This window comes from Cyprinus carpio, chromosome B11, assembly GCF_018340385.1.
Source record: "Cyprinus carpio isolate SPL01 chromosome B11, ASM1834038v1, whole genome shotgun sequence".
Lineage (NCBI taxonomy): Eukaryota > Metazoa > Chordata > Actinopteri > Cypriniformes > Cyprinidae > Cyprinus > Cyprinus carpio.
Window position 1 is genome coordinate 21,907,532 of NC_056607.1, and position 25,476 is coordinate 21,933,007.

Genomic DNA, 25,476 nt, shown 5'->3' on the forward strand with positions numbered 1-25,476 from the left:
TTTAAAGGTTACAAGAACGTGTCTCAGAACGTTCTGTTAATGTTATTTTCATCCAGAATATAGGCTAACATTATTAGACGTTTAGCCTATTTTTAATATTCTAAGAACATTTAAAGGTCCAGTTTTATTATCGTGATTACGTTATTTAATGGTTATGAAAACGTTTTTAGAACGGTCAAGTACAAATAACGTCATGAGGACGTTCCAAGAATGTTGTTCTAAGAATGTTTTATCTCAACATTATTAGAACGTTTATCGAACGTTCAATAAACAGTAGTTAAGAATGTTTTGATTTATACAACTTAGAAAAGAAAAAAAGACGTTGTAAGAACGTGGCGACTTGTTGCAAAACATGTTTTTGCTAAGACAATGATGAGACAACACATGCATAGTAATAAAATCTACATGTATCAAGCTCTCTGTTATTCTATTATGACCTGATATGGCAAAAACAGAAGTGTGGCCATATCAAATACTCAATTTTACATGATAGAAAAACGATGTCTTTATAGAGAATGCAGCACTGCTTTTATGACAAATGTGTGTGCATCGATTCTTCAGCGAGTGTAAGGACCGTAAACATGGCTTTAACATAAAACTGCGCATTTTGCATTTGTGAAAGGTGACAGCAGCAGATTGCATCACTATGGTAACACAAAGGGCCTGCCAGAGTGTGGGTGGTATGTTGCATACATGTTCTCCATTTAGCTACTGTAATTACACATTCAGCTGCAGAGAAACAGGCATGAAACACATTAGACACAGATAAAAGATTTGTAAAGTGTACAAATAAGCTAAGCAGTGACAAATTATTTTGTTACAGTAGTTAGCAGGAATAAATTACATTTTAAAATATATTCAATTGTATATTTCACAATATTACTTTTTTACTGTAGGCTATTTTTGATCAAATAAACACAGCCTTAATGAGACTTCATTAAATTATTTAAATATCACGTTTCCTTCTAATATTTGAAAAGTACTACAGTTTCAAAGTAAAAAAAGTTCTAATATAAATATTTTTCTTCTATTACAAAACTATCTGCATTATTTCTTTCCCCTGACCTGTTTGGCAGATGGATGTCTTTTATTTTTGTGTCCAAAATGGTGTTTTCATTCTTATTGTAGGACAGATTAAATGCAGCTGAGTTGATCGGAACATTATATTTTATTCATCTATAATTTTCTAATATCTTGCATAACCTTTTAATTATCAGTCTTTGTTCACTGAAGTATTTGTTGATTAAAAACATTTAATTTTCTGTATGCAGGTGGTTACATAAAATCTTGATGCATATTTGAAATCATTAGCAGACTATTTGTTTACAAATGAATACTGAACAGTCTCAGAATAAAGGGCAAAAGCTGTCACTGGGGTGGTACCTTATCAAAAGTACTCTTTTGTACTTCTTTTACCCCTAAAATTGCATAATAGTGTCTTAAAGGTACATATTAATACCTGAAGAGAACATATTGTACCTAAATGATGCATATTGGTATACCTTATAAAAAGATATTGCCCCTGTGATGGCTGTTCTACCTTTTTTTCTGAACTAATTCTGTTTTATTGTTATTTATATGATGAATCTTGTCTAATATGCATTAATATCACGCTCTCACGAGGGCCCTAGAATATGGAATGAGTGTTTGAAGACGTGTTGCCCTGTAATTATCGGCAGCCTCACTTTTACAGCACTTTGTGAGTTGCATTATGAGCTACCTGGTTGTATGCTCACCTTTGCCGGCGAACATTAAAGAGATGAAAGTAGCCTGAAGTACAAAACTGCCTGGACAAACAGCAAAAGGTCAGGAAATAGATTTGTTGCTCTGAAATGTCACCATCTTCAAGCTTAATGTGAAGACACAGACATTTACAGCCTGACAAAAGAGACTCATTAGACATCAGAGCCGAGACAGCAAACACTCCATTCAGATCATTAAAACACACAAAGCATGTGCAAGAAGATTCCTTTATTCGCTTACATGAAATATATCCTCATACAATCAAACCCCCGAAAAAAAAATCAGTATCAAAAACATTTTCAAAACAGGAAAAATATGAAAAGGTATCACTGAATACAAAACTGCAGTGTTCTCAATTGTGGCTAATTTTGATAGGATAACATTGTGTTAATTAAATACAAAAACGAAGTTATAAGATGAAGGGTAAAAAAATTGAAAAAGGTCTCCCAAACTAGCAAAATTAGTGGTCATTAAAGTCCAACTGTATGCTGGCTGTTTCCCACATCACTTGATTGGTATGTGTACATGTTAACAAAAAATGAGGTGAACACAATTCACTGTAGCCCTTGAGATCTATGAATGAAATGATAAGGAGTTCACAGACTCTGTGATACATTCAAGAGTATATGTGGTAAAGATAGTGTAGTATTTGGCATAAAGTGTAGCTAAATTGAAAGTATTGTAGCAATATATGGAATGCACTCATTCGCACATACACTGATTCAGTTAGAGTTCAATACGTCAAAATCATCTTTAACAAGTCCATACTGAGTGTAAAGGTTTCTTGGGTTCACTCTTTGGCTGAGGGAGGCTGTTTGTATTTTATTAGTTAAAACATGCTCTGAACATGTGATGAACCAATAAGGACATTCAATTCAGATCTGCATTAGTGTTGCATCATGGACTGTCTGACTGCGTCCTCCAGTGATCTTCTAGTGACAAGAAGCCTGACCACATCTTCATTCTTCTTGGTGAGTTTTTTTCGTGCCTGATCATGTGTCACCATTGTCATGTCCCAGCCATTCACCTGAAATTCACATTGAGCGCACAAAAACTACATTTTATATATATTTTTTAACATATTATGCCAAATACATTCAGTCATGAAACACGAGATGGCACAGGCTAATAAGCTCTTTGCATGCAATTAGCTAGCTATCTGATTAGTAATTCATATCACAAGCTTGTAGGGCTGGGTATAATTCAAAAAAAAAAAAAACTTTAATAGTGATACCGATTCCTGAAAAATACTTTTTTCAATACCAATTATAAGACATCGGTTTTAATGAAATTACATTACATAAAAAAAGTTAGTTTTATTTTTTTCAGTTTGAGGGCATTTTTACAGACTTAAAGACTCATCTCTGTATGTGAGATGCATACTTAAGTGATATTTTTAAATCAGTCAGCATTTCATCCTTTGTTTTTTTGTTGTTTTTTTTAGGAGACAGGCAAGCATTTGGTGAAATGCAGCCAGATGTTTGATCTTTTCCACATCTTTTAGGCTACGTTTTTATTTTAAAATGCATAGCTTAGACAGAATCATCATTTCTATAAACTTTCCGCTGATTTAGGCAACCTGATGAGCATTAGCTGCTTCCAGTGCCGTCTGCCTGCATTTTCTCTGCTCTTTCGCTGCTCATGTCACATTTATATTACAAGTTCATAACCCTTGTCTTCGATGACAAATATCCATAACACTTCCAAGTTCAACCCAGAAAAAAAAAAACATTTCTACAGATGAAACAAAGCTAATAAACACACAATTACGACAGTATATAATATTTTAAGAGATTTTCATGAGATTCTGCCTATTTTCATAGCAATACAGGGTGTTTACATGAGGAATGCTAAGCAGGTGCAAAAGATATAAAAAGCTACAAATAACTATTTCAGAAACATTATATGGCCAAAACACTCGCTGGTGGTTTAAAGTGAGTTTTAAATAAAAACGTAGTATACATCTTATAAATTGTCTTCAGTAGCAGAGTGCATAAATGATCACGTAACATGCGTTTTCGGTCATGTAGTGTGAACAGATCTTTTCTGAAACGTCAGTATAGACAAAGATCGTTTTCATTTTAAAACACTGTTTTAAAACAAAAAGTTACAGAGTTCGCTGTAAGCAGGTTTTGGGGTAAATCCACTGAACATAAACAGCGTATGCTATTCTGTGTCAGCTGCACCACACAGACACATTGTTTAAACTTTGATCTGAATGGAGAAATGGATCCGTGTGGCGCAGCTGACACAGAATAGCATACGCTGTTTATGTTCAGTGGATTTTCTCCAAAATGGTGCTGCCACTTGAACTGAAGTGGCTAAAGCGATGTCACGTCACATTTAAGAATGTCAAAACTGCATTTACTGTTTGAATTTTATGATAAAATTGACAATTTGATCACCGAGACTTTGTTTCTTATCAGATGCAACACGGCACGAATCTCTTTGCGATTATTGGATGGGAGGTGCACTACAAATAATGTTTTTTGAAGGAACCTGACAACCTTAGCTTGAACTACAGCCACATTTTTATTAGTTCACTCAATAAAGTTAGTTTTGTTTTATTTTGATGCTTGCTTGACAGCCTCAATCCTCATTCACGTTCAAATAAAAAAAAAAAAAACGAAGACGTACAATTTAAAACAACATGTAAAAGTTAAATGATAAGTAATTGACAGATATTTTCTCTTTTTTGGGGAACCACTGCTTTAAGTGTCACAAAACAATTAAAATAAAAATAATGATGCCACAGCGCCCTCTAGTGGAGATCCATTTAGTAAAATCAGGAATGGTTTAGTTTTGTGACCTGGACAAAAATCTTCATCACTGTGAGAATGTCTTATAATATGATCGAGAAGTTTGGATCTCTCACCTGCATGATTTTGTCTCCCAGCCGCAGACCAGCCACCTCTGCAGGTCCACCTTTAGATACGCGTGTGACATAGATTCCCTGTGACATTAATGAAGTTAGAGGAGTCACTTCTAAATGACAGAGGAGGAAAAATGCCTAACTCTAAACAGAATTCAATTCACTAAACATGATTTTTCACCTTGTCTGCCTTGTCTTCAGAAAACGGATTCTGGCTTGGATCTTGGTCGATTCCCCCTCCAATGCTGAATCCTAATATTAAATTATCACCATCCCACAGTTTGTGAATCTCAATCCGTTGCTGAAATACAGAGAGGAAACCACAAGACAGATGACTTACAAGGCAGGCATAATAAGTATATGTCTGAAAAAGTAGTTATCTATATTCACAGTCAGCATTTTTGAGAATAATGCACACTAGGTGCTATCTAGGTAGGCGGCTAAGTAGGATTTAAGACACATCCTATGGCGCAGCTGTTTATGACCATATATGGCAGCACTACCTGAACAAGAACATAAACCACGCCCACTTACCTCACACCTGAGTGACATCAGAACAGATTAAATATAATAGTAATAAAAAAAAAAAAAAAAACCCAATTAAATTCATCAGTTAATATTAATTGGATCCCAAAAATGACTAATAAGCATTGTATTTCAGTTTAGGGAAGCCAAATTAACACTCTAGTTTATAAGTAAAACGCTCGGTTTTGTTATATTGAGCCCTGTAATCATTTCCAACAATCTAAATAAATAAACAAATACATTTAATTATAAATAATTAATTAACTATTGTTCACTTTGTCCGCCCCTGCTGGCTAATGTTAGCCTAGCATGCTAACCCTTTCCATTACATCAGCTGTTAGCTTAAACTTAAATAAAATTCACCAAACTATCCAGCCATGTCGCAGATTATTGTCGAGAATAATAGTATTATTAATAAACATTTGAAATGAACCGCTTTCCCAGTCAAACGATATCAAATGACTCACTTTTGTTGAGAAACACTGAAGAACCGCACACACGGCTGAAGGACCGAGGCTAGAGAAGCTTTCCAAGCTAAAACTTTCTCACGCGGAACGCAAACTTACCACAACAGCTGAGACAGGCTGGCCGGGGATGAACGACATTTTCTGCTTGTTATGACACTTTTATTCCCCGTCGGGTGTTTAATTCAGTGATTTTCACTGGTGATAATTCGAGTGAGGCTGTTCGGCTCCTCCTCTTTGGCTGTGTGTCATGTTGGGGCTGGGCTGCGCTACACACCCTGCCCTCGAGACTACATTACACTTCTCGCGTTTATGCATCCTATTCATTAATTTACTAAATCGGATTTGAACATGGGTAAAAGTTTATGTGTCTTATTTATGGGCGTATTTACGGGTAAAACAGTGATTTCACTGTCATTTAAACAAGCACTGATTCACCAGCAGATGACGCATTTTGATCAGAATTACGTGACAGTCAAAATATTTTTTTTTTTGTAAGGCAATTTTTTTTTTCGAAGTTGTAAATAAAAATATTTTGGAGTATATATTACAAATATATTTTACAAAATATCTCAGTGCTTGTACTTTGTTTTCATGTTACTTTATTAATTTTGAAACTTCATACTGAAAATAGTTTCTATACTAGTGATGGGTCGTTCGCGAATGAGAGCCGCACTTGTAGGTGAACGACGGGAGCTGGCTCGCATATCTGAAGAGCCGACTCTATTTAAAAAAAAAAATATAGCCTATAGAAATTAAATCATTATGTTATAATGAAATAATGGATGCATTTTATTTTATTTAAAATAATTGACTAATTCAAAGAACAAAAAAATTATTATATAGGCCTAAAGGCGCACATATTCGTTTCGACTGTCTGATCAGCCTCACATTCTGTTCCTGTCAATCATACACGAGGTGTCAACCAATTATATGGCATGAGGGAGGGGCCGAGCCATCACACACACACCATACAAAACGTAACTAGTGAGATAGTTCATGCTGGTTATATAACATGCCAAAAAGATTCAGATTGTATTTGTTTTGTAATGCTGTTGTTTCTATACATTAAAAAGTTGTAATTTAAATGCAAATGTTTAATAGTATTCTTTTTTCATAACAAATCAATGCATTTTTAAAGAAATTGTGAGACATTGTGAGTTTGATTTCATTTAATAATTTAATTAGAATTGTTTTCACACCTATCATAATCAAAACATTATTGTTTTTTAAAGAGCCGTTTGTGAGCCAAAAGAGTCGGCTGTTTTCAGTGAGCTGAGTCAAACGAGCCGGCTCACGAAAAAGAGCCGAAATGCCCATCACTATTCTATACCTTTTTTTTTCCAGTGCACAGCATGCAGAATGATTTTGTAGGTGGGTGATATAATCATGAAGTGAAGTGATATAATCATTTGCATTGATTGATTGATTGAAAGTAAAACATTCAAGGTGGTGTAGCCATCCTGTAATCATAATGAAGATTATATTTAATGTAAAGGCTAAAATGTTTAGTTTTTTGTGTATAGTGTATAGTCTATTTTTTTTTATCATCACATTAAAAAGCAGGTTTCTTTTTAATGATTAATATTTGAACACCTTTTGTCTGCCAAAACAGTGTATATAATATAATATTATAAAAAAAAAAAAAGGATTTGTAACCACTATAAATTAGTAAAAAATGCATAGATGCCTTTTTTTATTTGACAGATGCCAGTTTTATTAATCTTCGAAATACAATAGTCATAAACTTCAGACGAAAAAAGTCCTTTTTCTTGTTTGCAGTTTATTTATTTGACTAACACTGCATGTTTATCATCCGTTTTTATTTTTAATATGCAAAAATACTTGATATTTCCCACAGTCGGCATTGAAAAAGTTGATACCATTTCTCCACCCCATTGAAAAATTCACCAGAGCGGTTTAAACAGGACAATCGAAGGCATGGTCTAAGTTCAGAATAGCACACTATCATACTACTCTTAATGTTTTTGGTATATAGTATGTATACCATGCATAGTGTGTAATACCTGGAAGTATTCCGAAAACAACCAAAGCACACTGCACAGAATACTGCATCCCATAATGTAGTGTACCATATTTACACGATAAACATGCAATATAATGAGATCAAAATGTAGCATAGTACGGTTTGGGGTATGTAATATTGCATATTTGATACTGTTTCACATAATATTCAATTTAAAGCAGTAGTGTGCAGTATGCAAGTATTCCATTCTAAACATAGCCATTCATTGTTCACCATTGATTTTTCAAGTATATAACCCAACCATTGCAGTCTGTTATAAAGATTCTTCACTAGCTTTAAAATAGTTCACTATGCTCTGAAATAAGAAGGAATTATACACTTCTTTAAAGCTTTGGATCTGTGTCACATATCAGCTGACTTCTTCATAATCAGTCCTCTGCTTCTCGTCTAATGTTCTCGACAGAATTTGTTGAAACAGGAGGTATCCCGGTGCTGGATGGCTCATTGAAACTGCATAGGAACATACGTGTCAACCTCTTCTAGACATACAGTATATACACAATCAACAAAACCCGAAACACAACATCTGTCCACATGCCACACGGTTACTGTGGAATCATGGACGCAGCCTGAGATGGGACACGGGAACAAGTCTCTGATTGTTCATCTACTGTCCAGGCACGTAGGGCCAGCTGATGGAGCTTCCGGAGAGCTGCATGTCCCGGATAAGCGTCTCAATGGGCGTCTTGCCAACCAGGCGCATGAAGAAAAGTTGGGAGATGAGGTTGGCGGGAACGGCTCTCAGGGCGGGCAGCCGCAGCAGGAGTCGGCCGAAGCGCTGCGGCTGACCTGGATACTGCATGCGCTCGTACTCGGTCAGGGCCACCTGTGCTTTCTCCTGCAGGCTCTCGATGTGCGCCGGATCTGACAGCCCACACGCGTCTGCAGGAAACAGGACAAAGAGTTTACAACACAGCTGCAAGGGAAATCCAAACGGCAAATGCGATGGATATTTGCCACTGTTATTTTCTCTTTGAAAAAGACAAGCTTCAAAGAGAGCTGTGAACAACATAGAGAATTAGAAAGAGAGAATTAAAAATGGTCAGTAGTTGGTGCCAATAGCCCTGTGGGCAGTGCACCGACATACAGTGCCCTTGTACTTCGGACATCCCAAGTTTGACCTTTCCAGATCCCGTCCCCTTCTCTCGCTCCCACTTCTCTTCCTGTCCTCTCTACACTGTCCTATCAAATTAAAGGCAAAAATGCCCCCCAACAAATATATATATATCAAAAGGTCAAAAGTTTGGAAACATTACTATTTTTAATGTTTTTAAAAGAAGTTTCTTCTGCTCATCAAGCCTGCATTTATTTGATCAAAAATACAGAAAAAAAAATGTAATATTGTGATATATTATTACAATTTAAAATAATTGTTTTTAAATTTATTATACTTTAAACTATCATTTATTTCTGTCACATGATCCTTTAGAAATCATTCTAATATGATGATTCATTATCAAAGTTGGAAACAGTTCTGCTGCTTAATATTTTTTCAGAACATGTGATACTTTTTTAGGATACTTTGATTAATAAAAAGTAAAAAAAAAAAAAGGAAAAAGAAGCTATGTTTTTAAAATATAAATATTTTGTAATAACAATATACACTACTGGTCAGTAATTTGGGGTCAGTAATTTTTTTTTCTTTCTTTTTTTTAAATAAAATCAATACTTTTATTCAGCAAGGATGTGTTAAATTGATAAAAAGTGATAGTAAAGAAAATATATTATTAGAATATATATTATTAGATTTTTTTTTTTTATTTTGAGTAAATGCAGTTCTTTTTAACCTTTTATTCATCAAATATATTAGACAGCAGAACTGTTTCCAACACTCATAATAAATCAGAATATTAGAATGATTTCTAAATGATCATGTGATAGACTGGATGTTACATGTGACACTGAAGGCTGGAGTAGTGATGCTGAAAATTCAGCTTTGCATCACAGGAATAAATTATTTTTTTAAAGTATATTCAAATAGAAAACTATTATTTTAGGTTGTAATAATATTTCACAATATTACTGTTTTTTCTGTATTTTTGATCAAATAAATGCAGGCTTGATGAGCAGAAGAGACTTCTTTCAAAAACATTAAAAATAGTAATGTTTCCAAACTTTTGACCTGTACTGTATATATATATATATATATATATATATATATATATATATATATATATATATATATATATATATATATATATATTGTTATATATATATATTGTTATATATTGTTATACTGTCATATATTGTCATTAGACTAATATTCCAACTAACTAGAATTTTACATTTTAAAAAGAGTGGGTGTGCAAATCCCACTGCAACTAAGCATTCTGGATTTAGCTTGTTGCTATGCCTTTACTAACATGTTCTGAGTGGTTTTAACGTTGCTATGCTTTTACTAATGAGTTCTGAGTGGTTTTAGCTTGATACTATTGCTATGTGTTTAATAATGTGTTATGAGAGTTATTAGCATTTTGCCTTGCCTTTACTAACGTGTTCTGGGAGGTTAAGCATGTTGCTATGCAAACGTTTTCTGTTTATGTGCATTTAAAGATGGTTTCACTCCTTTGCTATGTGGTTAGAATGTTCTTAGTGGTTTTTAATAAGCTACTATGCAATTTCTAGGATGTTTTGGATGGTTTCGATGTGGTTCCTCATTGTTTCAAGTCAAAATGTGTTACCCTAAAAGTCCAAGTTTCTATGATAAATAATTGATATGGCTATGGTCCCTCTTTCAATATAAGTTTTAGGGATTGTGTTCCATCCAGCAGGCAAAAATGGTACATTTAATGACTTAAAGTAATAGCAAAACATTCCTCAAATGCAGATTCTAAGCAAGAAGCAAGTATAAACAATATAATAGTCATGCATTACTGGTTAAAATATTAATATAAAGGCAGTGCTTTGGAATATAGGGCACAATAAGGCTAAAGGCACACCTTAAGAAAAATGCAGAAAAAATACATACGTTTGTATTGAACATTAATGGAGCATTTGTTTTTAACATTAATGGAGCAACAGATGTTGTGTGAAAATAATTGCAGTATTATTATTTTGTGAGGTGGCAAGGGGGGCCTTCTACATTTCACACAGGGTAAAAGGCACACAGTATTGATACAAAAACTTCAGCTAAAATAATGTTTTTTAATAATGTCTTAGAATCTAACAATCACTTAAGCAACATTTGTACTATTTTCTGTTTATTTGAAAAATAAAAGAAATTTTGTTCGATAAATATACTGTCATTAAATATGTTAATATAAAACAAATGTACATTTTAAAATACAGAAACAAAATTTTTAAGAAGTAAAGATTCTGAAATTATTGAAGGAGATCCCATAATAATTTAAAATAGGTTTACAGTAGTAACAACAAATTATGGCTGACTAAATAAGCTTTCCATTGATGTATGGTTTGTTAGGATAGGACTGAGATACAACTATTTAAAAATCTGGAATCTGAGGGTGCAAAAAAAATCTAAATATTGAGAAAATCGCTTTTAAAGTTGTCCAAATGAAGTTCTTAGCAATGCATATTACTAAAAATTTAGTTTTGACATATTTACAGTAGGAAATGTACAAAATATCTTCATGGAACATGATCTTTACTTAATATCCTAATGATTTTTGGCATAAAACAAAAATCAATAATTTTGACACATACAATGTATTTTTGGCTATTGCTACAAATATACCCCAGCGACTTAAGACTGGTTTTGTGCTCCAGGGTCACATATGTAATATTAACCATGTCATGTCAACAAATGGAAAAGTCATTCTTCTATTAATTATCATGTTAATTACCGTGCCTTTAGCCCCAACAGTAGGGGCACTTTTTTTTTTACCCCAAATACCATACCTTTACATATCTTTAGTTTTTTTAAAAACTTTTTAAACCATCAATTATCAGCCAAATATGCACGTGCATCTTGAAAAGCGAATGTTTTGGAAAGTGCTAAGCCACGTTTTTGTGCCATCTAGTGGTTTAGAGGAAAATACCCGTTGTAACTTGGGTTCATCACTCACCTGGTGAGAACAGAGCGATGGCTTTCAGACAGCTGTATTCGGCCGAATCCACCTGCAGTCGTGTCAGCTTGTCCACCTGGTCCTGGAAGACCCGCACCTGGTCCATGAAGGACACGACGCGGTCAGCCGGCATGGGGGAGGAATGAAAGCCGGCAGCTGCCAGCAGAGGGGCCGTATGCAGTGGCAGAGCCGACTGAGCTGCATTCAAGATGAACAGTTCACTCCAGCTGAGCCTCAGAAGGGCCACCTGCTCCGACACGGGCAGCTCAGGAAAGTAGGGAATATTCCGCACCCATTCGATGGTACTGAAGAGCAGCCGGGCCGCCAGCTCACATATATTGTCGATGCCCATGACGGAGCTGTTGCCTCCTGGGAGCTGCTGGCCGCACTGGGCTCCATAGCGGCTGTTGGGGTACGGCTCTGCTCTCAGCAGCTGAGAGATGAGTTCAGACACCGGCTGACCGTTGAAGAATTCAGCACCCATGCCGTGACCTCCTCCAACATCACCACCTGCACCAACCATGGAGGCTGGACTGATGCCTGCATGGGAGGGAGGGATTCGACCACGCTGGACTGCTGGAAAATACAAGAAAAAACCAACAGAGAGAAAGGAAACATCAATATAAAAATATACAAACCGTAACATGAAACTAGCTATAAAGTTATGTGGGAAATTGTTTGTTTGGGACAACATCAGAAATATAAATAAATAGACTGTGAATATTTACAGTATATGGCTCATTATACACTACCAGTCAAACAGTAAGATTTATAAAAGTTACAGTAAGTGTCTTCTGCTCACCAAAATTGCATTTATTTGATCCAATGTACAGCAAAAAGAGTAAAATTTTTAAAAACTTTTACTATTTAAATAACAGTTTTCTATTCAAATATATTCTAAAATGTAATTTATTCCTGTGATTTCAAAGCTGATTTTTTACTTCAGTCACGTGATCTTTCAGAAATCATTCTAATATTCTGATTTGCTGATCAAAAAACTATTATTATTATTATTATTATTATTATTATTATTATTATGTTGAAAACAGCCGAGTAAAATTTTTTTCAGGTTTCTTTGATGAATGGAAAGTAAAAAAAAAAAAAAAAAAAAAACAGCATTTATCTGAAATACAAATCTTTTGTAACATTTTAAATGTCTTTATCATCACTTTTGTTCAATTTAAAGCATCTTTGCTAAATAAAAGTATTAATTTCTATAATTTATTTTTCCCCAAAAAAATTATAATGAAATTATACTGATCTTTTGATACATTTTTTATAAAAAAAATCCTGTTTTTTTTTTTTTTACTAAACTGATTTAAATATTGATGATGATAATAATAATAAATGTTTATTGAACAGCAAATCAGCAGCATATTAGAATGATTTAAGGATCTTGTGACACTGAAGACTAGAGTAATGATGCTGAAAATTTAGCTTCGATCACAGGAATAAATTACATTTCAAAATATTTTCAAACAGAAAGCAGTTATTTTAAATAGTTAAAACATTTCATAATTGGCTTGGTGAGCAGAGGAGGATTCTTATTAAAAAAACCTTAAACATCTTACTGTTCAAAAACTTTGGACTGGTAGTGTATAATTTAGAGTGCATTGTTGCATGTCCATTAATGAGAATTAATGATAATTTCTTCAGAAATTATCTAAAGTTTTTAGAATGTCCAGTTTTTGAACTGATGAGTCTTCAGTTCAAAATAATAAATAAAAACGTTAATGAGATATGTCAAATATGTTACATGTCAACCCACACAGCTTGTACATTACAGTTGACAAACATATTTTTCTTTGTAATATCAAAATGGCGTTTAATAATTAAGCTCAGCAACTAGCAGATAAGTTACACTGATAGAACAGATCAACTGAAACCAGTAGTTCTTTTACTGAGAAAGCACGTTGTTTTTACACTTTTCTGATGTGAAATGACTAGAATGACTCATGAATATAGTAAAATATTTATTACATATATATAAATCACTGGTTTGCTGACCTTCTTTCCTCATACCGACCCGGAAACACTTCTTCAGACGGCAGTACTGACACTGGTTACGGTGGTGCTGATCAATCTGACACTCTCTGTTTGACCTGGGAAGACAGTTTACATGAGATCATTTAATATTTAAGAAGAATCTCCATCCTTTCTGGGCTGTCGTGTGTGAAGAGCTCTCCAGTGATTCTCAGGTAAATTATCAGTCATGTAACCTTGGCACAAACACAAAGGACACGGTTCTGTTCACTCATTCAGCAAGGCTAATGTTAAATCTGCTGTAAGAGGCCAGTTATACAAAGAACATGCACAACTGTGTTTCGACAGCCGTGTACACATTCAGCTGTAATGGCTGGGTTTTCTTTCGGATCGGGAAATGAAAACGTAGCATCCACCCACTGCGGATATTTTTGTAATTCTGTCTGCTCCCAGAAAATCTTATAAATAAGTCAAGCCATCATTAAACCTTACTAACTCAATCAAATATGCTTAACAAAGAAATGGTTTTGACATAATATGATGACCAGATGCCCACAGTACAAATCCAAACAATGACCCTCAAAATGTCCTGTTGCGGTCACAGCTAGTTAAGAAAAAAAACTGATTAATTTATTAATTTGCTGGTGGTCACCAAGTCACTGCTCTGTAGACTTTCAGCTTCAGTATATTGTGATGTATCTTGCTGCTGTTTATTTAGATGACACATTTATTAAGGTGTCACATTGCCAACAGTTCCTGTTACTCCAGAAAATGACAGACTGAAGGTTGCTTCTGTTGCTGTCAGTATGAGTAGCCTACTACTAAACAGCTTGCAATGCAAGTTGTTTGTCAAGTTGTACCTGGACAATACAACTGTGTTCAACTAAAAATGTTTTGATGCAATATGAAAGAAATTCCTCTTTACTTGCAAAAAAAAAAAAAAAAAAAAAAAAAAAAAAGGCTAAATCTTAACATTAGTAGTAATGTTACCTGATTAAAATTATAGCAGGGCTTGACGGTGCCCCACTTGCATTTGCAACTATGTGTGCAAAATGTCAAATGTCTTTAGGAGCACGTGTGCCAAAATTTGTTCTAAAATTTGGCGACAAAAAAATTATAAATAAAAATAAAAACCATGGCAGTGTTCACTTCATTATGTTTATATTGTAATATGTTGTAGAGATGGTTAAGAATTTTAATCTCCCTCACCTGTTTGAAAAAGCAGCCAGAAATGGTAAAGCATTTCAAAATAATAATCTAATTGATATTGAACTGTCACGAACTGAATTGCAGTGGCCAAACTATTTTAAATTAACTAACCGATTTTAATGTAAATTATATGTATAGTGATGGGTGAAATCGAGCTTTTCGAAACTCCGAGTTACTGTAGTTAAACCATGATTGCATCGCAAAATGATTCACTGTTTCGAAGCACTCCAATCGGATCGCGGAACTTGAATCATGAATCATCTGATTCCGATCTTTGGAGCCGGTTCGCGAATCATTTGATTTATATCTGAACTTCGGATCGGCTTTGCGAATTATTTCCCTAATTGAATGATTTGCAATCCGCGCTCTGAAGTACAGATCTGAAAAGGGAAGTTTGGAGTGGGTTTGTGAATAATTTGATTCAGATCGGGACTTCCTTGTGCATATCGCGAATCATTGAATGTGGATGTGTGAGAGTGAAAAAAAAACCTTTAAAAAACTATTTTTTTTTCATCGTGCCACATGCTCCTTGAGAAAAAAAAAGTCAGCCTCAAGCATTTATTATAGCATGATTACTATGATTTATTCATCTCCCTTTATTACAGGCTCTGATTCACGAGTATGTAAATGTTCACTTACATACACTGTAATTTAAATGTCAGTAAGGGGTTAACAGAGTTCACAGAAAGTTCAGGCAAATTCATTTTCCAAGCTGCATCTGGAAACACGGCGTGTGATTGGCTGTTGGGCCTGAGCAGTCGCAAATCTAGAAAACGGACTATTTTGCAGTTTGTGGTAATCAAATTTTGCATTTAAGTAAAAAAAAATAATAATAATTGAATGTAAGGCAAGTTTATTTATATAGCACATTTCATACACAATGGTAATTCTAAGTGCTTTACGTAAAATGAATTAAAATAATCATTTAAAAAAATCACAATAATAAAATAAGGAAATTAAAAACTTTTAAAATAAACTAAAATAGATTTAAAATTAATTAAAACAGTTAAGAATAGAAAAAGATTATACATAAAATACAGTGTAATCAGTTCGGACGTAGCGCAGTGCTTATTCACTAAATGCACAGCTAAACATGTGAGTTTTGAGTCTGGATTTAAATGTGGCTAATGTTTTAGCACATCTGATCTCTTCTGGAAGCTGATTCTAACTGTGGGTGGCATAATAGCTAAAAGCACATTCCCCTTGTTTTGTGTGAACCCTTGGTATTTCCAAATGACTCGATCCTAATGATCTGAGTGGTCTGTTAGGTTTATATTCAGTGAGCATAGCTGCAATGTATTTTGGTCCTAGGTCATTGAGTGATTTATAAATGAGTAAAATTACTTTAAAATCAATCCTAAATGTAACTGGAAGCCAGTGTAAGGACCTGAGGACTGGTGTGATATGCTCAGATTTTCTGGTTCTAGTCAGAATCCTGGCAGCAGCGTTCTGGATGAGCTGCACCTGTCTAATGGTCTTTTTGGGAAGGCCGACGAGGAGACCATTACAATAGTCCACCCTGCTGGTGATAAAGGCATGAACAAGTTTCTCCAAGTCTTGACTGGAAACAAAACATCTAATTCTTGCAATGGTTTTGAGATGATAGTATGTTGATTTAGTTACTGCTTTGACATGACTACTGAAACTAAGGTCTGTCTCCAGAATCACACCAAGATTCCTGACTTGATTTATAGTTATCAGACCCCTAGAGTCAAGAAAGTTTTGGCTCATCCAACTGTTTATTTCATCAGTGCACTGGCAGAGGGAGTCAATGAGTAAATCTGGATGTCATCTGCATAGCTGTGATGGGCAATTTGGTTCTTTCTCATTACTTGACTTAGTGGGAGCATATACAGTCTTAACAAGAGCGGTGCAAGAACTGATCCTTGTGGGACTCCAAGTGGAAAACATATGTTGTAAGACAGTGTGATGGATAATATGTGTGTGTCTCACCTGCAGGTGTAGTTGAGGTTCCGTCTGATGCTCCTCTTAAAGAAACTCTTGCACCCTTCACAGGTGAAAACACCATAGTGCTTGCCGCTGGATTTGTCCCCACAGACCACGCAGTCCACAACACAGGCCTTGTCCTCCTCACCACCTTCTGCGTCGCTGTTCCCCGCCCGGGGCGAGCTGCTCTCCTCCTCCCCCCGCAGGTAACCTTTCTCACCGAGTCCATTAGCGCCGCCGTTGGGGTTGGCCCATCCCCCGCTCACCATGGCCATCTCTGTGTTCACCAGCAGGAACTGCTTGAGAAACCTTCCCACGTCGGGAATTCAGAGCTGCCCCGGAGCGAATCCCTTCAAGCTGCAGACAGTAAGCCCGACCAAGTCAGACTCGGAGGAGAAACACATTCAACAGCACTCTGAAGACCTCCGAGGCTTACCAGGCTGACATGTTTTTGTCATATCACAATCCCTGTTGCTTTTCTTAGCATCCCCAAACCACAAAACCCTCTGAAGATCTCAAGATCCCTTTGATTCACTGAGCAGTTCAGAGTTGGACAGCTCACCTCGCCCTCTTCACAGGAAACAATAAATTACACATAAACGCACCCAGACTTCAGGAAAAAGACAAGCTCATACACATGCTGCACAGCTCACAGCCACTGTGACATTACACTAGGAAAACCTACTCTACGTGCCCTCTAGTAACCAACAAGTTAAACCGGTTCCTTCAGTACTGAGAAGCATGCGGTCGTGTTGAGGGTATTACAGGTCACTTAGGTACGTTTGACTCAACCTGCCAGTGCGTTTCGTATTTACTGCTTCATGTTTTGGTTAGAAATGAGATCACTTAGTATCTCGATTGTTTCTCCTGGATAGCAATGAGATTAAAAGAAGAGCAAATGGAGCCTAAGTTAAGCCTCCTGCTTCTCAGAACTCCCCTCTAATCTCATAAGTGTCTTCTCTAGTTTCTAGTCAAACATGTGAAGTCAAACATTTTCTCATCGAATTCTACCAAGAATTGTATATTGTATATCTACTATGGTCTCATTTGTGTAATTTTAGTAGAAAGAGTCCCCTGATCCATGAAAGTAAAACTCCTGAGCAATAAAATGATCTTCTGAGGTTATCTAAACGTCAAATAATACTAAAAAAAACTGCTTCCTTTAACCCTTGTGTATCCTCAGAGACATTTTTGTTGTTGTTGTTGTTAATGCAAATAGCTTAAAATTTCCCCAAAATGTGTATTTTTACTGGAATTTGAATATTTCACCCTTATAAATCTATTTTACACTAGGTACAAAAAAAGTTACACTCAGGACCTCAAGGACAAAAATGTCTCCATTAAAACAGTTATGTTTAACCCCAGTGCCATTTAGCTATAAAATCATGCATTCTTTCATTGTGTTAGCAACATTTTTACTATTTTTACATTTTTTTAAATGTTGAATACTTTCCACCTGACAGCACCATTTTCTGAGGTTTGACCTATAATGCAAATACCCATGTTTTTCCTGTTTTCTGCTTAAGCTGAAAAAGGCCAATTGAAATTGTTATACTGTATGTTAATACATGTTTAACATATATTAACATTATTATAAATGTTAATGTTAAGTTATGTAATTATAATTGTGTGGTTATATCGGTATCCATATCAAGAATGGATTTTTTTTTTAATCTGACATTGCATTTAAAGGGTTTTAAAGGTACATTTAAAGGATTAAAATCCATATATATTTGAACTTTTTTATAATTGTCACACTAGAGGTAAACTTCCAATAAAGAGCTGCTTCCAAACAGCAGAAAACCCCAATGCCAAACATGCAGACAGCAACCTGGCTAATGATAAACAGAGCTCAGCCCCCACCCTGCTCCTCAAGGAGGAAAGTTCAAGAAAGTTCCTTGCTCTTTCACTTGGTTAAACAACACAATCTTGCAACTAAGCAGATAAGTAAGCACCTTTTGGTTGAGTCTCAGTACACTCTGTGCAAATACAAGAGAGAGAGAGAGTCCTTCCGTACCTTGTTTCGTCAGTGCTGGTTGGTCCAGCAGTATGGTCTCCGGGGCCTCAGCATTCCCAGGAACCGACCCTAAGCTCTTTTAGCCGTCCGCTGCTTCCCGTGCCCTGCTTTTCTCCATTCATCAGTAAATCATGAGATCCAACGGTCAGGAGAGACAGCTGACCCGAGCGTCTGTGGTGACTGGCCAACAAGCCTCGCTCTGTTCTCTCTCTCTCTGTCTCTGTCTCTCTCTCTCTCTCTCTCTCTGTCTCTCTCTCTCTCTCTCTCTCTCTCTCTCTCTCTCTAAGTAGTGGAGGGCGAGCGAGCGTGTGTCTGTGTGTTCAGGGATTTGACACTGCTATTCAAGCCCTTTGGTTGCCATGGTGCCGCCTGCCTTATAAGGGTAATAGAGTCAAAGAGCAGTGAGTGGGCTGTAGCCACTCTACACAAACAACCAGGAATGTGTTACCACACACACACACGGTTAACCCCTCCAGGGATGACCATCGGTACACTTAACATGCCTCTGAGGACGGAGAAGACCTCCTTAGTGGCGATCTAAACCTTAGAAGATGTGTCAGCATGATTAAAATCAAAGAATATGGCAGCTTTAGAACTGAAGAAAGTCCCTCACCAAACACAAGCTTAAAAAAAAACACGAGTGTTTCATCCTGTTTCATCAATCATCTTGTAATATTCTGAAAGAAGTCATTGTTTTATGCAGATCGTTTTGTGCTGAGCTGGTGTAAATGTGCTGTACTGAAGAGCTTTGTGCTGCTTTGTTAATTCTTTAGATCACTCTCTGTGGAAATCTTTTTGTCTTCTCATGATTGCTTTGGCTTTAACTCTGCTGAAAAAGACATCTTAAAGCAAGCAAAGCTGGTCTTAGTTGGTCTGTGGACGGAAACTCATCTGAAACCAGCAAACCGGTTCAGGTGGTAAAATGTCAGATGGTACAACCCCCCAAATTTTTATAATTTGAATATGTTTAACATACAAAAAAAGGTTAAACTTCTTTGACATAATGATTACCCTCACATTCAAAGGTGTAAAGAAAATTAACTTAATGCATTCTATAATTTTTGTTATCAAAGTTTGTTAAAAGTGGTGTGATTAATACATTTCGAAGAACTTGACACATGCATTATAAACTGTACATTTTTAATTCCTTTTCTTTACCTTCGACACTCTTAAAGGCTTCTGTAAGATACATTCTCTTTTACACAAATCTGTAAACTAAAATAAGTTGGCAAAACTCAAAAAGGTCATCATTTACATAAGTAAAATTAAGATTTTATTTATTTTGTACACACATGTGAATTGCTCCTATAACTTGAAATAACATTAATTTTGCACATACACACACACAAAACATTATATAATAGATTATTATTTTGAGTGCCATAGCAGAGCTTGCTTGAAAATAGAAATCCCAGCCCAGTTTCAGTTAAATTTAGTTAAAAACACAAGTTCATTAAACTCAAAAAATAAGACAATTAAAATTACTTTGTTTAAGTCAGTTTTATGAACTCAAAGGAAAAGAAAATTCTAAATACTCATAAATGTTCATTTTAAATAATCTTTAATTCGAGTTTGCTTGACTCAAACCAATGGATTATTTTGAGCAAGGACAAATTAAAATACAATTTAAAAAAGATTCAAAAATACTTTTTTTTTCTTTCTGTAACTTTCATTTACTCTTAAAAACAAGTATTGCAACAATTATGTTTGATAGCTTTTTTATTACAATGAATTATATTTTGGCTATAAATTTAGGCTTTCCCTATATATACTCAAACCAATGAATTCTTTTGAGCATTAGGGTTTACAGTGATTCTTTGTATATTTTTTTTCAAGTCATGTTATTCTTTTCAACCATATGTTTTATAAAAATATCTCACTGCTTTACTGATTTGCATCCTATACCAAAACCAGATGGCAGAGATTTTGAGCCGTTTGTCCTGTGCTCTCTGTTTGTTTTCACTCTCTGTGTGTGTTTCCAGGTTTCTGGGGTTGAACTGTTGGTCTTTGATCTGGAATGCAGCCCTTCCTGGATTCTGATCCCTTAGTATCTCTACAGTCTCTCTTTCCTACAAATAAAAGTCAATCTCAAATTATCATAGACGATTTTTCTAGTACAGTCTCTGGATCATGCAGTCGCAATTCCAGCCCTTTTATTTTCAATTCAATCTTTAAATTCTATTCTGCCCTCAATTCTTTGCTTTTATCATCCGTATTATAGCATGTGAGATTACAAAGGGTTTATTCAGATCTGATTTTTCAGGAAAAGGCTTAGTTTCGCCAGTACTGTGGCCTTACGACATTAGTAGCCCAGACGGCCTGAGCTCTTGTTCAGGTGTTGAGGAATGTTGAAAGCGGGTTTAAACTTTAACCATTTCGTAGGTGCAAAAGCATTTGCCCGAGCAGCATGCACTGAACTCTCTCTAGCCTCTATTGCTCTCTGACCCATGCGAGAGGTCTGTCTCTCGAAGTCGTGGGACCTTTGACCTTAACAGAGAGACGGAGCGTCAGACACTGACCAGCACGCCGCAGCGAACATCTGCTGGGCCACTGAGAAAAACACAGCAAACCGCCTTCATTTGGTGGGAAAGTCACACTTGAGCAATTGTTATTCAAATGAGCTGACCTCAGTATTGATTTCCAGGTTTTTAAAGATGTCTCACACCTAACTAAACATTCAGTCAAGTGTTCTTCTCAGAGTTATTTTATTATCGTTTTTATATTTCCATTAGAAGTTTTTCAAGTTTTACTCATTTTGTTGTCATTTTTATGTCTTCATTTTTGTGTCTACATAGTTTTATTAATTTTCATTTAAGTTTTAGTTATTTTATTTTAGCATATCACATTAAACTAAATTAAAATGAGAAACTGTGCCTTGGCAACTAGCTGAAATAAAAAAGTTTTTTTTTATTTTATTTCACCTAAAAATATATATTTTATATTTCAAACAGCATTTTTTTAATGGTTTTCATTTTAGTTTCAGTTTTAGTTAACTATAATAACCCTGGTTCCTCTAAACAAAGGGGGAATAATTTAGCTAATAGCTTGCTAATAAAAGCATATACAATTAATATTTTAAAATAAAACCACATTTAAAAAAATATTTTATTATTAAAATAAAATCCAACTTATTTAAAAATTGTCCCTTTTTCCTCTACTTTCCTGCAGTTTTTTACTACTATACTGTAAAAATTAATTAACTAATTAATTAAAAATGTATAAAAATAGGGCATAATGTGCTGTATTAATATAAATGAATTTCCTTATTGATTTGTTACAGGTGTTTAACCTGTATTTTCAATTTCACTCTTCATTGTGTTGTTTTTAAATGGAAATGCATGTAAAATTAATAGATATACTGGCAGAAGGTTGCTTTTCATTTTTTTACGGTATAGCTTACACTTCATAACAACTACTGCTTAGTTTGAACAAACTTTATTTGTTAAATTTGTCACCTGGATGGACTAAATGTATATAAATAGAAACCAATTCCCTTATTTTCTTGCAATATTGAAAATGCAGCTGTCAGATTAGCAAAAGTTAATAATACCTCACACTAAAAGTACAAAACTACCGTTCTGCAGCCTGGACAGAGAAAACAGGGAATGGAGAGCAAAAGAGGGAAAGAAAAGGGGTCAACTGGGGTGATCGTGTGGGCTCTAATACGCTCAATGAAGACATCTTAAAGGGATTACAAATCTGCTCCCTTCAGTGCAAACCCTGCTGCCTGCTTCCACCTCTAAGATTCTTCCTCTCTTAATCTGTCTCGAACTGGAAAAAAAAGTTAGGCTTTTACGTGAGGTCAGTGTTTGTGTGGGCCGCAGTGATTCGGGGTCAGGTGAGGCTGCATGTGTTTTTTTTAGTCTAGCAATATATTATTTGAAGGGTTAATTCACTGTCAAGATCCAAAAAGCAAGCTCAGTATGAGAGTCATTGTGTAATAGGGTACATTTCACTTTAGGATGTCAAATGATTAATCACAATTAATCGCATCCAAAATAAAAGTTTTTGTTTACATAATGTATGTGTGTTCTGTCTATATTTATTATGTTTATATAAATACACACATTCAGTACATATTTTGAAACTATTTACATATCTATATTTATATTCATATAATTTATATTATACATAAATATATTTAATATATAAACATAACCTATTTTTTTAAATATATGCATGCAAGTGTGTGTATTTATATATACATAATAAATATACACAGCACACATACATATATTATGTAAACAATTTTATTTTTTTGGATTCCATTAATCGTGATTAATCGTAAAAACAAAATTAATCGTAAAAACTAAATGTTTTCTCAATAAAACAGCTATTGATTTCAGTGTAACATATTTGCTAGTTACCAAGTTTAATCACACCATTTTGGTATTTTGATATTCACAATTTTTGGCTCATAATTACAAAGGTAGGCCTTCTTTGGCCAACCAAATGTTATATTCTTGATGTTATAAATGTTATATGTTACTTGTTATATGCTATAAATGCTATACTCTTCACATTTTAATATTCATTTGAATTAAAATCATAAAAATAATTGCAAACCATAACAATGTACCCAACGAGCAATTAATAAACACCTTGACAATGGGTCATTGGAGATCAAATATAGAAAAAATTAAGAGGACAGTTACCGTAATGTGTTTTTTTATTATTTATTTTTTTATATTAAACCAATTTAAAATTTTTAGAAGTGTCTAATTAGTAACATAGTTGGCATAAACTAAATAAAATATTTTCTCGTGAAATAAAATGAAATTTAAAATTAGGCTTTTTTTCTAAAGCATTAAGATTGTAGAAATACATTTAATGTACAAAATAATTTAATTAAATTTTTTTAGATAATGTTGACTTTCATTATTTTGAACTCAAAAGACTTATCAATTCAAAAAGCAGCATTGCAAAAACTAATTTAAGACACATAAAGCAAATTTCAAGCAAACTGGGAAAAAAACGGGGGTAGGTCTATGTTTTCTCTTAATATGCTATTTCTTAAGAAGATTGTTATATACAATATGATTATCGTCAATGGACATGAAAGGGTTTCCTAGAATGAGCCAATAGACTTTTGTGTACTGATCGGTTTGGACTTTTTTTGCTAAATGTCTCTATTTGAGCTCCATTAAAGAATGAAAGTCATACAGGGTTTGAAACGATATGAGAGTAAGTGCATGTTTCCACTCATTTTTCCATCCTTTAATAGTCTGTTGGACAAGCGAAATGAAAGAGAGAACAGAAAACCACGTTCAGTCATCTGATCAGGGTCAAACGTCTTTTTTATCTGAATAGCAGCATGTAATACCACTAAGTGTGGAGTGTGAGAGGTTAAGAGCGAAGAAAGGGAGGAAAACAGAAACAGAGTACGAGTCGAGAGGAAAAAGAGAGCATTGACTTCTGTGAGAAAAAGAGCATCGACCAGCTACAATCCACTCACGCTGTTCAGGGGTATTTAAATGTGACATGATGTTTGGGGTAAATGAGCTGACCTTAACCCTGCGGGTCAGAGCCTGCTGTGTGTGCGTGTGTGCTTTCAAGGCAGGGGTGGGGCCTAATAACCCATTCCCCAGCTGTGATTGACAGCTCCTGTTTTTGTGAGTTTTTTCCCAGGGATCGGAGCATCCCAAAGCTCTTAAAACACTTTACACCACACAGATGCTGCTGGGCTCTTCTGTGACGTTTGCCTTCACTTTCCATTTCACAGATTATTGTATTTGAATGAGGGAATTAGTCGATTAGTTCTGTGAGTTACTTATGAATAACATTGCATCTAAACAGTGCGCAATTCCTGTCTTGGCGAGCATTTACAAACAGTTATGTCTTAAGTGAGTAGGGAAAAAATTATGTATCAATATATTTCTTGCATGAAGACTATATATTTCTTTGCATGATGAGGCAAAGCCTATATATATATATATTAGGGCTGTCAGTCGATTACAATTTTTTATTAAATTAATTACATGATGTGTCAATTATTTAATCTAATTCATTGCAAAATTAATTAGCCGCAAAAGATTATTTAAAGCTATTTTTGTGTTAAATGAGAAAGTATCAGGTAGACATTACAAATTGTAACAGTGAAATTTTTTCATTACTGATTAATTGTTAACACGTTAAACTGACAGCCCTAATATATATATATATATATATATATATATATATATATATATATATATATATATATATATATATATATATATATATATTTCATTTACACTTTTTCCAGGTGTAGAAATGTGTGTACTAAAGCTGTCACTGGGGTGGTACCTTTGAAAAAGGTACACCTTTGTACCTTTTTTACCAATAAAGGGGGCATATTAATACCTTAAAGGTACATAAATATACCTAAAGTGTATATCTTAGCATCTAAATGCTACATATTAGTACCATACCAAGATGCTGACCTGTACCTCAGGTCCTTCCTTCAGTGTAAGTCTACAAAACTTTTTGTTTTTGTCTCCCAGGTGAAAAATGTGAGTGTGATCACCACAAAATTGAGGGTATTTTTTTTTATGCTTATGGAGAAACAGGAAAGATTATCTCATCATTCAGCATGACGTTTTCACATCACTTCAGCAGTTTGTCGAGGATATAGGAGACGTAATCATTATCTTTATCTAAACGAT

General features: G+C 34.8%; 2 protein-coding genes across 5 annotated transcripts; both read right to left on the reverse strand.

Annotated features, from left to right (window-relative positions):
- Positions 1-1,958: 1,958 nt before the first annotated feature.
- On the reverse strand, positions 1,959-5,885 carry LOC109054769 (tax1-binding protein 3-like). Its single transcript, XM_019072001.2, has 4 exons — positions 5,707-5,885; positions 4,797-4,916; positions 4,619-4,696; positions 1,959-2,770 (listed from the first exon to the last, which is right to left on the reverse strand). The coding sequence occupies exons 1-4, from the start codon at positions 5,743-5,745 to the stop codon at positions 2,630-2,632; spliced, it is 378 nt and encodes a 125-aa protein (XP_018927546.1). The 5' UTR covers positions 5,746-5,885; the 3' UTR covers positions 1,959-2,629.
- A 1,410-nt stretch (positions 5,886-7,295) lies between these two features.
- On the reverse strand, positions 7,296-19,099 carry LOC109054768 (nuclear receptor subfamily 2 group F member 6-like). Of its 4 annotated transcripts, XM_042734589.1 has the most exons (6): positions 18,833-19,099; positions 17,252-17,385; positions 16,822-17,172; positions 13,657-13,778; positions 11,677-12,252; positions 7,296-8,533 (listed from the first exon to the last, which is right to left on the reverse strand). In XM_042734589.1, the coding sequence occupies exons 3-6, from the start codon at positions 17,088-17,090 to the stop codon at positions 8,259-8,261; spliced, it is 1,242 nt and encodes a 413-aa protein (XP_042590523.1). In that variant the 5' UTR covers positions 17,091-17,172; positions 17,252-17,385; positions 18,833-19,099; the 3' UTR covers positions 7,296-8,258. The 4 variants fall into 4 exon arrangements, with proteins under 4 accessions (XP_042590523.1, XP_042590522.1, XP_042590525.1 ...); XM_042734588.1 differs by lacking the exon at positions 17,252-17,385 and having other exon boundaries at positions 18,833-19,098; XM_042734591.1 differs by lacking the exon at positions 17,252-17,385 and having other exon boundaries at positions 11,677-12,249; positions 13,684-13,778; positions 18,833-19,097.
- Positions 19,100-25,476: the final 6,377 nt, after the last annotated feature.